The sequence below is a fragment of the Podarcis tiliguerta genome (genome assembly GCF_965153285.1).
Source record: "Podarcis tiliguerta genome assembly, chromosome: 10".
NCBI classification, from domain to species: domain Eukaryota; kingdom Metazoa; phylum Chordata; class Lepidosauria; order Squamata; family Lacertidae; genus Podarcis; species Podarcis tiliguerta.
In genome coordinates, this window is record NC_139543.1 from 34,492,528 (window position 1) to 34,507,948 (window position 15,421).

The following is a 15,421-nucleotide window of genomic DNA, read 5'->3' on the forward strand; positions in this document are numbered from 1 at the left end:
CTCGCAATTGTCACTGCCTGCCGGGGGCGGGCGAGGGGGGGGCAGGCAGGCAAAAAAGCAAGGCCCGGCTCCCCGGCCTAACCCGCCCAAGCAAGCAGGGAAGCACCCTCCTCCTCCTCCTCAGCAAAACACAACATTCCTACGGCACAAACAAGGATGCGCTTAGCCGGCCTGGCTCCTCTCTAACGGCCGGGAGGCGGGAGAGGGGGGGGGGTCCTTCCCAACGTCTTCCTCGTTGCGCTCTGAGGGAAGACGGATGTTTGTTGGCATTTCCCACCCTCACACAAGCACCTCAGGCGGCTGCCTCCTCTACCCAACTCCCCGGGCAGCGGAGGGCTCCTTCCCAGCTAGGCCCCAGCAGCCCCCGGGGGCCCGAACACAGACCTGGTGCAGCGCGGTGAGCCCGTCCACATTGGCGTAGTTGATGTCGGCGCCTCGCTCCAGCAGCCGGAGCACCTCGTCGGTGTCTCCGCTCGAGCAGGCGGCCAGGAAGACGGCGCCGTCGTCGAACTTCACCTTGGTCTTCTTGCGCTTCACCACCGGCGGCTCCTGGTCGGTCTCGGAGCCGATCCAGCGCTTCAGCTGCTCGTTCCGCTTCTGCTTGGCGTCCGCCATCTTCATGCCCTGCTCGGCTCTGGTTCCCTTCTTCTCCCGCTCCCTATCGCCTAGCTAGCTATCACTCGCCCGCCCGCCCTGCCTTGCCTCGCCTGCCTCCCTCAGCGGCGGCGCTCCGCACCCAGGAGGAGGAGGAGGGGGAGGCGGGGAAGCCCAAGCGCCGCCTGGTTCCCACACAGCACCGCGCGGCCGAACGCTCCCTCGCAAGCTTTGCGCGCGCGCGCTCCCTCGGCCCCGCCCACAAGCGCCCCAAAGCGCCGCCCGAGAGGATCCCCCGCGCGCCTGCTCTTGCCTTGCCTTGCCTGCCTAACTAGTTAAGCGCTGGGCGGGGCGGGGGCGGAAAGACAGGAGGAGAGGAGCGCCCGGCTTCTTCCGCGTAACATCTCGCGAGAGCCCCCGACGAGAAGCGGGCGGCGAATGAAGTTGGCTCTTGAGGGAGCTCCGGGCGGTGATTGGAGGGAAGAGGCCGGCGCTGATACGAGCGTGCCGCGGGAAGCGGGCGGAGGCGCTGCAGTAAGGGCAGCAGCTGCGGCGAGGGTGTGAGAGCAAGGCTTACGCGAGAGCAAGTCCCCGTTGAAGTGGATGGGATTTAGTTGCTTCCCGAGCGAAGGCTGCATGGCGAGCCTGTGCCCTTGCGGGGAAGCGAGTTCCATTGACTTCAGCAGGGTTTTACCCCTGAAGGAAACGCGTGCGCTTTAAATTGCTGCAAAGTCCCCGGAGTTGCAGAGGCAGGAAGTGCCGGTTCGTGGACGATGTTGGAAGCGGAGCCGCTACTACGAGCCTGCCTCTGCCGGGCTGTCTCGGCAAGCGCTGCTTTTGCATCCGTTCTTGTATTATACCTGCGCGACATATTCCAGAGGAGCAGCAGCAGTCCTCAGCAAAGAAACAAAAACAAAAAAAACGGGGTGGGGGGTAATAAATCTGTTAATTACACAGTATATCGGTCTTTAAGGTGCCCCCGAAATTGATGGGTTGGTTTTGTGTTTTTAATCGAGCTTTCGAACAGCGTACGTGATGAACACAGTAGTCAACAATTCACAAAGAGGTTGCTTCCAGTTTTGAGACACACAAAAAATGTAAACAAGCCCTGTGTGCAGAAGGTTGGGCTGCAGTCTTCCCTGCAGTTAAACCTGGGCGTGCCCTGCCCTGACCACAACATACATAGTCATAGCTAAGATTAATGCTCTTGAGGTATGCAGACTGACACTGTGGATGTCATTTAGAAGTCTCACTGTGTTTAATGAAGCTTATTCCCTTGTAAATGAGGCTTACTCTGGTATCACTTCAACTTTAAAACATGAGATTATATATACCTTCTTTCGAAAGGTACCAATGTTCAAAACTGCCTGCAGACAGCAGGAAAGGGGTGTTTATGCAGGGATCTCATAGTGCTGAATGGGGTTTTACCATAAGGCTACTACAGTCCTTTCAGAATTTGTGTGAGATTACAGCTTCAACTATTAACTATTCCATGGGATTAACTTAATACATTGATAACTTCTCGATAAAGATTCTCTTTATTTATTTGTAGTCGTTTTATGTTGTCGTTTAGTCGTGTCCGACTCTTCATTACCCCATGAACCAGAGCACGCCAGGCACTCCTGTCTTCCACTGCCTCCCGCAGTTTTATACCCCAAGCCAAAAAAAATACTACCAGAGCTGCTTACAGAGACTTGGTGAAAAGGCAGCCAATTTTGTTCTGCCTTTTGATTACTCTGATTAATTAGACAGATTTCCATTATGTTTAATTGTATGCAGACTTATACTGATCTAATCAACCAGCTGAAACTTACATGACTAAGCAACTAAGATATGGTAACTGAGTGACACCTAAAACTCATTTGAATATCAAATTGTTGTTATTTTGTAAGAACGGGGTTGATCCTTAGCAGATGCCAGATTGGTGGTTTAGTGACAGAATGACTGTTTGCTACATCAGGGCCAGATGCAGTGCTTGGCCAATATAGAACATCCTGTTTATGAAAGCAGGTGTGCTGCAGTGGTTAAAGGCTGGGTTGTGGAAACACAGGTTTGAGCCCTGTTGGAAGTCTCGGCGCAATTCGGCTTGCACTGTAGGCTTATGTACCTGCATGAGAAAGGATAGAGAGGAGCTTCCAAGTATCCTAGACTATACTTGTGCTCACCTATTGATCTTGCTTCAGGTTAGACTGATACTCTTCTGTTGCTGACCTGACCTCATTTCCTCCTCCATGTCGTCCTTATGAAAGCAGGCATACTTGGAACACTTTCTGCTAAGATGAAAGAATAAGCATGGCTCTTCCCATCTCCACCTTAGAACTAGGGATCTTACATAACAAACATGTATTTCCTGTAAAAACCACCACCACCACCATAGCTTTCTTATTTTCCAAACCCAGAGTCTCAGTGTGATTATATCTAGGGTAAGGTGTCCAGCAGAAGTTTTGTATTAAAATTAATTTCTGCTGAATGTTTCAAGTCCAAATGCCATCAAGCTCCTGCTCACTAATGAAGTTCAATTTGACCTTAAGCAAGGCATTATCTCTTAATCAAACCTCGCAGAGTGGTTCTGCCCTTCTTGGATGGTCATATCCAGAAAGTGATGCTTGGACAGTTCTCTTTGGCCCCATGGAGACTTTATGGTGGAGTTCCTCAGGGTTTGATTTTATCACCTATGCTGTTTAGCATCTACATGAAAATGCCAAGTGGGGTCATCCAGGGCTTTGGAGTATGTTGTCAGCAATATGCTCATGGCACACACCTCTATTTCTCCTTTTCATCTGCAGTTGTGGCAGTGAATGTGCTGGATTTGCCTCAGCAATGGACTGGATGAGAACCAACAAACTGAAGCTCAGTTCAGATAAGACTGAGGCAATGTTAGTGGGTGGTTCCCTAGACCGGATGGATGGGAGGTTGCCTGCTCTTGATGGAGTTACACTCCATCTGAAGGAGCAGCTACATAGCTTATGAGTATTCCTGGATCGATTGCTGTTGCTTGAGTCTCAGTTAACCTTGGTGCCACAGAGTGCCTTCCATCCATCACCTCTGGCTGGTGGCCCAGCTGTGCCCCTATTTGGACAGGGGTAGCCTAACTTCTATTGTATAGTTTCTGGGTCCAATTCAAAGTGCTGATTTTGACCAATAATGCCTTAAGTGGCTTAGGACCGTAATACCGTAAGGACCACCTCCCCCATATGAACTGAGCCAGGCCCTGCAATCATCATCTGAGGCCCTTTTTTGTGTGCCTCCACGGGAAGTCAGGAAGGTGGCAACAAGTGTTTTCTGCAGTGACTCCTTGTTTGTGGAATGCTGTCCCCAGGGAGGCTCACTTGCCACCTTTGTTACAGATCTTTAGGTGCCAGGCAAAGCATTCCTCTTCTCCCAGACCTTTGGCTAATTAAACAATTCTTTTTAAACTGGAGGTTTTAAACAAACGTTTTTTTGCTGTGCAGTTTTGTGTTTTTATGTTGTAAACTGCTGTGTAATCCTCAAATAAAAGGTAGTGTAGAAATTTAATAAACAAAAAGAACAGAATAGCACAATATAAGGTAATAATATAATATTATTAATTATAAGGTACTGTAATAATCTTATGTAGCCATTCTGAGCACCTAATAAAAATAGAGATTGGATGATACCAATACAACATAACATAAACATATGTTGTGCACCTTGGTTTTGTCTAGCAAAATGCCAACGACACCAGCAGCTTTTTTCACTAGTTATGGGATTACGTAACACCGTTCTGGATGTTCCTCTCATCCTCAGAATAAATTGAATCAGGCAAAAGCCAAGCCTTCACTTAGTCATTCCCCTTCCTCTTTGCCTATATCCAGCAAGCCTGCAGAGGTCAGATGGGAGAAAATGCTTGTTCAGTGGTCAAATCCCAATTATAAAACTCCCTCCCCAGGCAGCTCTGCCTGCTTTTAATGAATTGATCAATAAGTAAATCAATCATAAAAATTATTCACAGAATGGGGATTTGTGCTCTCTGTTTTTTAAATGTGCAGGAACAGGTGTCTGTTTATTTGTGAAGACAAATGAAAACTAGACCTTGGACTCAGTATATATTTTCTGAAGAATTGACTTTGTTGAAGGCTAATTAACCCTGGGCTCTTTTGCCGCAGAAGTGTGCTGGTGAAGCTTGTGCAGTCATCCATAATCATCGAATCCAAACTCTGTTAGGCTATGGAAACATTAGTTTAAGCTCCTCCTTCATTTGCTTCCTGAGCAGCACTAAGCACATTATTAGTGCTTAACAAATAATAGAATCTGCAAACCAGGATATAAATGTTCTTCAAAAATGTTTGGAAAAAAATACAAACACAGAGTGAAAGTATGTAAAGCACTACTGCACTACTGCTGTTCAGGAGAGTGGGAACATATTTTTTTTTAAGAAGAAATGCAGCTCACTGCTGTAATAGTGTTCTACATAAAGTGTTATCCTCATATTAATTATGTATTAATTTTCTGTCCCAAGATAAATTGTACTTTAAAAGAGGATTAGGATTATGCAGTCTTATTCATCAAGGGAAAAGTGAACTAAATGGTTATAATAAATACTAAATGTAGAGAGTTTCTAAATAAGTACAGTTGCCGTTCAGAGTTCTCCAGTTGTTGAATCCCCCCTCCCCCCCAGCAACATCTCTTACATGCAACATAGATAAAGATTAAAAGGTATGATTCATATTTCAGTGGGGAAGTAGGATCTATCAATGTTAGCAGACTATTACCAGCCAAGAATAAATAACACTCCTAAAAGTATTCATCAGATTTTTACACCTATGCTTTGCAATCCTTTGTAACTAACTGAACCAGGTATTCCCTGCAAATTTCTTTCATTCCTCTGTTAACGTGAGTCTCAACATCCCAAATCAAATGTATTTGATTGCCCTTCTTTATACCTAGAGCAAAGTATACATCAGGAGGCTTTAGTTTGCTCAGAATTGAGTCTACACGTCCGGAATTAGTGCTAAACACATTACTTCTAAGGGACGCAGGTGGCGTTGTGGGTTAAACCACAGAGCCTAGGGCTTGCCGACCAGAAGGTCGACGTTTCGAATCCCCGTGATGGGGTGAGCTCCCATTTCTTGGTCCCTGCTCCTGCTAACCTAGCAGTTCAAAAGCATGTCAAAGTGCAAGTAGATAAATAGGTACCACTCCGGTGGGAAGGTAAACTGCGTTTCCGTGTGCTGTTCTGGTTCGCCAGAAGCGGTTTAGTCATGCTGGCCACATGACCTAGAAGCTGTATGCTGGCTTCCTCAGCCAATAAAGCGAGGTGAGCGCCGCAACCCCAGAGTCGGTCACGACTGGACCTAATGGTCAGGGGTCCCTTTACCTTTACCTTACGGTACTTCTGGTAAATGAACTACCATAGCATCTAGACTCTAGAGGGCCGTGAAAAATTGTGTCCCATGCTTTTTAGACTCATCTACCCATGTACTATCTGAAACCAAAGGTGTGATTTTTTTCCCTTCAGCTCTCCTACCCCACTAGTTATTTAACCAAGAAACAATGTGAAATGATTATGGAGGGGTTTTAAACTCAGCAACTCCAAAGTAGAAATAAAGCACAACTATTGAGCAAGGGTAAGTATTTGTCCTTCACAGCTGAGTAGGAAAGGTTATGGCCGGTGCTCTTTCATCAGATTTGTTCCATTAAAGGTAAAGGTACCCCTGCCCGTACGGGCCAGTCTTGACAGACTCTAGGGTTGTGCGCCCATCTCACTCAAGAGGCCGGGGGCCAGCGCTGTCCAGAGACACTTCCGGGTCACGTGGCCAGCGTGACATCGCTGCTCTGGCAAGCCAGAGCTGCACACGGAAACGCCATTTACCTTCCCGCTAGTAAGCGGTCCCTATTTATCTACTTGCACCCGGGAGTGCTTTCGAACTGCTAGGTTGGGAGGCGCTGGGACCGAACGACGGGAGCGCACCCCGCCGCGGGGATTCGAACCGCCGACCTTTCGATTGGCAAGCCCTAGGCGCTGAGGCTTTTACCCACAGCGCCACCCGCGATTTGTTCCATTACAAATCCAGAAAACAAGGGAATTCCATTGGGCCACACTATGGAGGCATTGCTGCTCGGGGGCCGCCTTGATTTTGATGTTAAAATTATGCAGTTATGTATCTGAGAACTGTACACTAGACCTCTTGATGGTTTTTATTTACTGTAACTTGAGGTGCTTGAGGTGGGCGTCACCTTCTAGATACTGCATAAAAATGAGTCATCAAAACTGTAACTCGTATCATAGCAACCGTTTCATAAATTATCTGGCTTTGAATCAGACTAGCAACAAGCTATAGTCAGATCTGCCAAACTACTTACTATTGAGAAGTCCTATTGCAGCAAGATCCACTGCTTTAAAGACTGTTACCATGATATTGTCACAAATGTCTTGCAAAACATTTCAATCTAATTATCATTTTGCCGCAAGTCTTAGTCAGAAGATGAGGTTTTGTTTTAGATATTACATAGTACAAAGAAGATTTGACTGTATATTGACGCCAAATGGTGATGAGCATTGAAGTCGGTGACGTTTAGATTCTAAAGATTTAATGCATTAATTTGTCATCAGAGCTAAGCTGTTGCAGAGGCAGTCCCACTGCTGTCTTATCATAAACACAAAGCTTATTCATTTTTCCTGATGACTTCTGGGTCACCACACTTGCCTGATTGCCTGGTCATTTGCAGCCTCATGTCTGTACGTCACTCTTCTGTAAATCTTGTTTTCTCCCATATACAGAGTGTCAATATCAACATACATCATTTTTCTAACTCAATATATGGGAAGAGGAGGGGGTTAGTGTGCTCCCACAGTGTCTTGCTCTTCAGTATTGCCCCAATCTGCAGATAAATTGACTTGGGGAAAACCAGAGGAGAATGTGGGTACATAGAGACAAGCAAGCACCATAGGTAAAACCAAATAGCCTTATTGTCTTTATGGTGGGGGCCTCCATTTACAAACTCTACACTTTTAGATGGATAGTTGAATTTAACACTTCTCTTGAATCAGAATATTCATCTATTGCAGACAGGGGTTGAATTCGGATGCACAGAGATTTCTGCCTGGATATTCTGCATATTAATATTTTTTAAATTAAGAAAACCCATTCTTTATTATGTAATAAATGGGGACATAAGTTAGACTTTGCCAGACATCTCTAAGGAAGGTCAGCTTTGCAGTTATGCATTAGTATGATTTGTTTTGAAAAAAATGGCACTTAAATATTTAAGTGTACCAGGTTCTATGTGTTTAATTTCATTGTTTAGCTGTTGCATAGTTTCCCAACTATGTAGCTGCTGGCAAAAAGCAGTGGGCTGCTCTTTATTTATGTGCTGCTGCTTTCGGGAGCTTTCATGACCGGCTGCAGTTATAAGTTGTTGCTTTATGCTTTGGAATACGTGTGTCAAAATGCATAGGATACCAACAAGCCCTCCTTTTATGGTACAGAAGATGAAGAAGACAAAGAGGAAGCGTAATTTTAGACTGTTTGCCATAACTGGTTTTATAAGAATCCCAGCTCAGGATTTTGTTTTTATCCTGGTGCACGGAGATTCAGACTTGTGCCTGTTCTTGCTAACAGCAATAGTTAAATGCGACTACGGTTTTCCAGCACCTTGCTAAAAATGTCCTCTGAGAACTTGGATGTCATGGCTCTCTGTTAGCAAGCAGAATGGAATTCGCAGTGCAGCATGGACTATTGTGCCTTGTTGGTGTGCATGGCACTTTGCAGACCACAAAGGAAGAGGTCCCTGCCCCAGGGACCTTACAGTCTAAAGTTGGGCACAAGAAAGGAAGGGGAGGGGAATGGGAAATTGGTATGTGGTTATTTTATTCACAAATGCTCAGGCTTAGTCACACTAGGGCATGGAGAATAAGAGGTTGTTGTGCCAAAGGCTATTGTCCTCTTTGCAGAAGAGCCATGCTTATTAATATGTACACACACACACACACACACACCCTCAGTTCTCTGCTGACATGCCTTCTTTTCCCTAGAAAATTCTGGGGAAGAGAAAGCTTGTGAGCAACTGATTCTCACCCACTATTATGTTTCACTTCTATGTTGCATTGGTGAAGCAGATATAAACAGACTATGGGAGAGTCCGCTATAGCTTGGGCCAGTGGAATAGTGGCTAGAACACTGGGCCAGGGTTCAAATCCCTGTCCAGCCACAAAACTCCCTTTTCCTGTTGTGGCTGCAAAGTACAATGAAAGCGGGATGGCTTGATGTTTCCCCAGAAAGAATCCACTCCGCAGGCTTTTAGTTCATGACATCCATAGATGGGATATAGCACAAAAGAGCAAGCTGTGTGACATGCATATTTATTTATCTTTGCAGCACTGAGGAACAGCCAAGAAAAGGGCTGCACTTTGGATGCCTGCTGGTCAGAAGGCAGGTACACATGACTCGGGCAGCCTTCTCTTGTTCATATAGAAAGGAGGAGGCTGCTTGTGCAATTCTGGAACTTGGCTTTAGAAATGAGGGAACGTTTGCAAACTATTCTATTAAAGGGTATGTTCAGAAAAGGGCCGTAAATAGAGGCTGGAATGTCATCTCTGAGGTTCTCATGGCTTATGTCAGCAGCAGAGCCCCTACATGGAACTCTTGCCTTCTTATGTATAGTTCACATAAGGACAAACAGCCGTCTCCATTCCCCAGGGAAGCCCCGATTATCAGCCCAGTGCAGAGTTTCTAAAGCGTTCCATGCAAAACAAAAGGCAGAGCCTGGATTTGGGACGGAGCAGAGCCAAGACACAACGGCACATTTAGAAAAGTTACTTAGGTAGACGGCTGTAAAGTACTACGGTGGGGATATTTTATAGCTGACTTTTGCCAATGCAGCTGAATGAGCTACATCATTTAAGGGCAGATACGTCCACTGATGGGTGTACTTAATTCAATCTGTGCAGCTGCTCTTCCAGATCCTCCAAGTGTCCCTATTATCCAGAGATGTCCCTGAGTCAGAGAAAACAGCCCAGTTTCTGATTTGATCCTGGAATGTCCCACTTTTCCTTAGGACGTCCCTGTTTTCAGTGGAGAAATTATGGAGGGTATGGTAGGATGGAGGGTATAGAGTTATCCGACCCCTGAGCCATCTGAAGGCAATCCTGTATAGGGAAAGGTTTTTTTTTTACATGTTTAATGTTTTATTATGTTTTTATATATGATGGATGCTGCCTAGAGTGGCTGGGGCAACCCAGTAAGATATGTGGGGTATAAAGAGTAAAATAATCATTATGGAATGGGACGTCCCTATTTTCATTGGAGAAGTGTTGGAGGGTATGCTCTCCTCCCTAACCCCCATCCCCCAGTAGAAAACGGGCATGTAGAAAACAGTCTCTGTGCTTCAGCTTCCAACATGCACAAATCATAGATGGGGGAACGTTACACAGCATGCTGAGGGAAAACTTCAGATTGTGTTTGAAGAAAGATGAGCTACACTAACATTTGGACATGCACACATTTGACTTAAATCGAGAAGCAATATCTGTGCAGAGTGGAAAATAATCCCCAAAGCTGAACTCCTCATTGTGGTTGGGCTATATAGATTCATCTTAAAAACTTGGCTATATGTAACTACAGCTCTATAATTTGTTTTTGTTTTTTATACTGAACATGCTCCTTTTAAGGTTCTGCTAATGTTTGTACGATTATGTGCTAGTTTGTAAATATGTTTATGATAAATCGATAAAAATATTAGAGAACTGAAGCAGAAGAATCAGGAAGCTGGTATGTTTTCATAGCTCTGCTTACGCCCACAAGGAAGGGATGCAGTGTGGCCGTCAGACAGCCATTGACCCCATTGGGATTTCAGTGCCTACTGATGACGTTTTTAGTTCAGATAAGCCTTCCCAGAAGGGCGATCCCGGCCATGCCTAATGTCAGTTTTGCAAAACAGAACATTTTTTTTAAAAAAATGTGTTCTTAATGTTGTTGTCTATTCTGATTCCATAAAACTTTTTGCTGTGCGCCGCTTTGAAATTCTTCAGAGATGAAGCAATTAATGCATTTTTCAAACAAATAAATAAGAAGGCAAAGTTTCAAAAAAGGGAGGAATTATATTGGAGTCATAGCACTCTTAAGCACAGTTTTTGTTTGGCACCTAACACCATAGTTAGACATATGTTACGTATGCAAGAGTTTACATCTGGAAATAGATCTGGCTTCTGCTTTTGTGGCATCAGGCTACAAAAAGGTGCTCATTTATATTCTGATTTCCAGTTATGCCAGAGGATCCAGCGGGAGATAATAAAAATACATATTGTGGTGTAGAAGGGAATTGGAAGAAAGGGTATAAGGTTATCAAATCCTTTCTTTAACAAGTATGTGGTAAGTTTAAGAACACAGAAAGATCCCTCTTGGTTCAGGCTACAGTTAATCATTTTGTTCCCAAGGTGACACAACCAGAAGGCCCCATGCAGGCCGTGCAAGCAGCAGCAAGATACCATCCAGTATAATGGCCAAGTCACTCTTCAGAGACAGCCCTCTGTAAAAGACAAGTTTCCAATAGACACCTAGATACAAAAATAAGAGACACTGGCCAAAGTCCACCCATTTTGGTGGTGGGCTTCAGGGAGGAAAGCGTAGGTAGTGGTACATTGCCAAGCTTTCTGAAGGTGTCAGGATAAATGTGGTTGGGGCTGCTGCAAAAAACCCCAACAACCTAACAATATCCCTTCAGATGTCAAACGTGCAAGGTTGAAAATGTTTATATGCTATGTTGGTGATAATAAAAGCTTTATTAAGTTACGGGGGTAGGTGGGAATCTAACAATTATAACCCCTCACCATTCCGTACAGGTTTCTCAGTTTAATGTCAATGTCTCACTTTTCCAGTTGTCAATAAGTAAAAGAAACATATAAGAAAAACAACAAAACAGGCAGAGTAAGGGAAGCACTAGGACTCTGGTTTTGAAACATTTCCCCACCCATATGCACTGATGTACTAAACCTATTTCACACAAAAAATATGTAGTTATAAGCAACTACAATCTTCTAGCCGAGTTGCCCTCGGAAGCCTTGTTCTTATATATTAATAATAAAGATAGCATATTGTTTTCTTTAATATTGGGTGCTCTGTTAGTGCTTTAAAATGGCTGGAAACCAAATTAAAGTTAATACGTTGTCTAGCAACCCAGAGAAACAAACATTTAACTGTTTTCTTATAGTGCATGCCATTGACTTACTCCACGCGAATGAAACAAGCTCACTGCAAGGAGTAAGTTAATTGTCCCTCTTGAGAACGTGCTGGAGGTTTAGACTCTGGATAAGAGATGTGTCACTCCTTGTGAAAGTTATCTGAGCCTCATTAATTCTTTCTAGTCAAATCAACCCCTTCGTTTTTACTCCTCCTTATGGAGTCCAGACCATGCCACAAGGTTGGAAGCATGAAATAAAGTAGTTCAAGAATATGATGGCAGGGAGGGGGTAGAGAGAAGGAGGAGGGAACAGGGAAAGGTCACATTTCCTACCATTTTTTTTTTAAAGTCTTTCCCTGTTGCACTATAGAATGGATTATAATGATTCAATTATTAGACCCATTGCTCCAGAGCTATAGTTGGGTAGAGGCCCTACTGCTGGCCCAGATTCTTAATTTTTAATGATGTTGGTGGTGGGTGTTAATGATGCTAGCCACCAACCTGAGTTTTGTAGTCTCATAGAATGGGGGTGATGGGCTGTGGGGAGTGGCAAAAGGAAAAGAAGAGTTGATGGGGGGAATGCTCCATGAAACCAGATCTCTTATTTGTATTCCATTTTGGATGACACAAGAAGAGAAGCTACAGTTCTGTGGTTCCGTTTTCCTGACTATATTTACATGGAAAATAGATGTACGAAAGTCAGAACTGCAGTTAGCACTGCAGTAAATCACGTTGCCTCTGACTTAAATGGTTGTTCGCTGTCAGCAAAATGAAATGCTTAAAAAAAGGGATCCAGAGAGATTATTTTTTCCTAAACATCATCATCATTAAGGTTTTATATCCAGAGGCTGTTCCCCTTCCCCAGCTCCACCCCCGCTTCTGCTCAGTGTTACAGATTTATTTTTAAATATGATAAGAGAGCCAATTACAGGATGGGCATTTTTTTTTGTCTTTCTTTTTTTTCATTACATAATGGTAAATGGAGTATGGGAGTTAAACCTGGGAGACCTCAGCCAAGTACGCAAACTGGGTGGCCTTGGGCAAATCACTAGTGCTGTCACTCCATGCGTAAAGAATAGGAACCCGCCTGAAGTGCCCTCATGAGGGTGAACATAAAGATGGCAAATCATTTTGCACAATAAACCCTTCTTTGGATAATTTAGATTTTCATCAAAATGTGTCACATGGCAGCTGAAATGAGCTGAATTAACTCTAGTGTACAGATAGACTTTCAACATGGGACGTATTGCTTTTCAGACATCATCTGCCATTGTTTGGAAAAGATGGATGTTTCTGAAAGTGAAAAAAGACTTCATTCAAAAAACAGACTGGAAAATGAGCCTTAACAATAGATCTTTATTAGAAAGGGCACCGGACTGCTATGCATGTTCCACTTGTTCATAGTATTGTATCGTTCTGAGTCAGCTGACTCAGGCAGGAATAACAATCAGAGTTCTGTACAGCAATAATTGCTTGCTGAGGCACTAATTGGAACAAATTGCCCCCCAGGGGTAAAACATTGCATGATCTTTGCACCATTGAATCTGTCCATTTCTCAAATACTGAAATGAGATTTGAATGCAATACAATTGTGATCAAGGTATCATGGTACTCAAGCAAGAAAGAGGTAGGCAAGTGAGTGCATCATTTTCAAGATTTTCATCTCTGAAGGATTACTTGCTAATTAGTAATCTGATGTATGATGAGATAAAGCAAAGGACTGAGTGTAACAATTTACTTGACAAAAATAAAATGTGGTTTGCTTCCCAAGTATTTCACGGAGTACTTTCTCCTGTGTGAACCTCCTCCACTCCTTCACAAGGCCTTAAGGTTGACTAGTATAGCCTACTCTGCTTTATTTCATTTAATGGTGTATGGTTATTGTCTGCAAGAAGGGACATTTTGTGGTGGGCCCAGAGTTGTGGATAACTCTTCCCAAGAAATGTGTACATCAGGGGTAGCCAATGCAGCATGACTGTTGGCCATGCTGCCTATAGCTGACAGAAGTTGCAATCCAACATCTGGAGTACACCACACTGGCTTCTGCTTATGTCTGCTCTCTGGTCTCCTTTCACAGACAGGTGAGAACACTTTTAATTCTTCCAGGCTTCTAGGGGTTAGTGGAGATTCTGTCTCTATGTAGTTGTAAATTTTGTTTTTTTGCTTAGCTGTTTTTCTATTTTATTAAGATTTTTAATGTGTAGTTTTTGAGTGTTACAATTATTAGCAATATATATATATATATATGCTTGCAAAGGGGCTGTTTTGATACTAAAGTATTACTTCAAAGGACACACCCAGATCTTACAAGAACAAAAATCATCTTCCTAGTTTTGACCACAGGTTCATCTAATCCACGATGCTGTCTTCAACATTAGCTGGTTAGATGCTCCCGGGATGCTTACATGATGGAGACAACCATTCCAATTTCCCAGAAGTTAGCCCCATTGAACCAACAGGATTTACTTCCAAATACACACATAGGATTGCATTGTTAGTTTTTACAGAGCATTCATGGTTTCCAATGTTTTTTCAGACATGTTCTGTGCTTATTTTTCTGGGTTGATGGAATATAAAATAAATTAATAAAACAACAGCAACATACATACATACATACATACATACATACATACATTTGCAGCGCCAGCTTTTCCAGTGTGATTAGACAAAGTACTATTAAGCCTTATTGGAGCTCCTTTGTGTTTAATAGGACATTTCCTAAGTACAGCTGCTGCCAGTTTTATGGTTTATTTATGAGTGTTGGGGAGGGAACTAATATTGAATGGCCTATTAATTGCCCTTGAATAACCCTGCTTGATTGCCCAGTGTCAGTTTCTGTTCCTATGACAGAGAGAGGGAATAGAAGGCTTTGATTCTGTTTGCTTGGTTTTATTTCATTCATTCATTTTTTCCTTGATGTTTCATTCTCATTTTTCTAATGATACAGTATAGTTGTCCAGTTCCACCTGAGCTTGGAGGTCACAAGGGAAACAGGCATAGTGACCAGTCTATGCCAAGGTCAAGCTGAGAGCAGACAAAAGCAGGACCCTGGACAGCTCCAGCAGAGCCTTGTTCTCCGAAGCTACAGGTGTTGCCTCTGCAAGGAGCTAGAGCATGGGTCGGCAAACTAAGGCCCGCGGGCCAGATCAGGCCCAATTGCCTTCTAGATCTGGCCTGCGGACGGTGCAGGGATCGCCGTGTGGATCGCCAGTGCGTGGGTCGCCAGCGTGCACGTTCTTTCCCTCTCCCTAACACGGCGGCCCTTTTCTCCTCAGGGACGGAGCAATCTTATCCCACGCCTGGTGCCCTCAACAGCAGGACTCAGCTCGCCTGCCTGCCTGCCTGCCTTAGCAGGGCAGCGCTGTGTGATGCCGGCTGCTGCTGCATTTTCCTCCTGCTCCTCCTCCCCTTCCCTCAGTCCGCCTTTCCTTCTCCACGCCCCTTTTCCGCGCCGCTTCCTCGCTTGCTTTCCTCTTTGCCGCCTTCCTCCATTCCTCCTATGGCATTCAGGCGGGTTGTTGCAGTGGCTGCGGCCGCTGCTTGCGGGTTTGCAGGCGATGCCCCCTACCTCTGTCTGTGGCTCCTCCGCTGGGGCTGCTGCTTCTCTCTTCACCAGCCAACGCAGCTTCCTACCCTGCCACAGTGCTTGGCTGGCTGGAGAAGCCCAACTGCGGCTATTGGGACGACA

At 44.5% G+C, this 15,421-nt stretch overlaps 1 protein-coding gene and 1 long non-coding RNA gene across 9 annotated transcripts in view; one reads left to right on the forward strand and one right to left on the reverse strand.

Annotated features, from left to right (window-relative positions):
• PPP1R12A (protein phosphatase 1 regulatory subunit 12A) overlaps positions 1-930 on the reverse strand; it is a 90,261-nt gene extending 89,331 nt beyond the window's left edge. For 3 of the 7 annotated variants that reach the window (XM_083400950.1, XM_083400952.1, XM_083400951.1), the window contains exon 1: positions 385-838. In XM_083400950.1, the coding sequence (XP_083257076.1) occupies positions 385-621 (237 nt within the window). In that variant the 5' untranslated portion in view covers positions 622-838. Of the gene's footprint in view, positions 1-384 lie in introns of all 7 variants that reach the window. The other 4 variants (XM_083400947.1, XM_083400949.1, XM_083400948.1 and 1 more) reach the window with 2 other exon arrangements.
• The window catches only part of LOC310658714, a 35,888-nt gene that overhangs the window by 2,026 nt on the left and 18,441 nt on the right, over positions 1-15,421 (forward strand). The gene's annotated exons all lie outside the window — the stretch shown is intronic.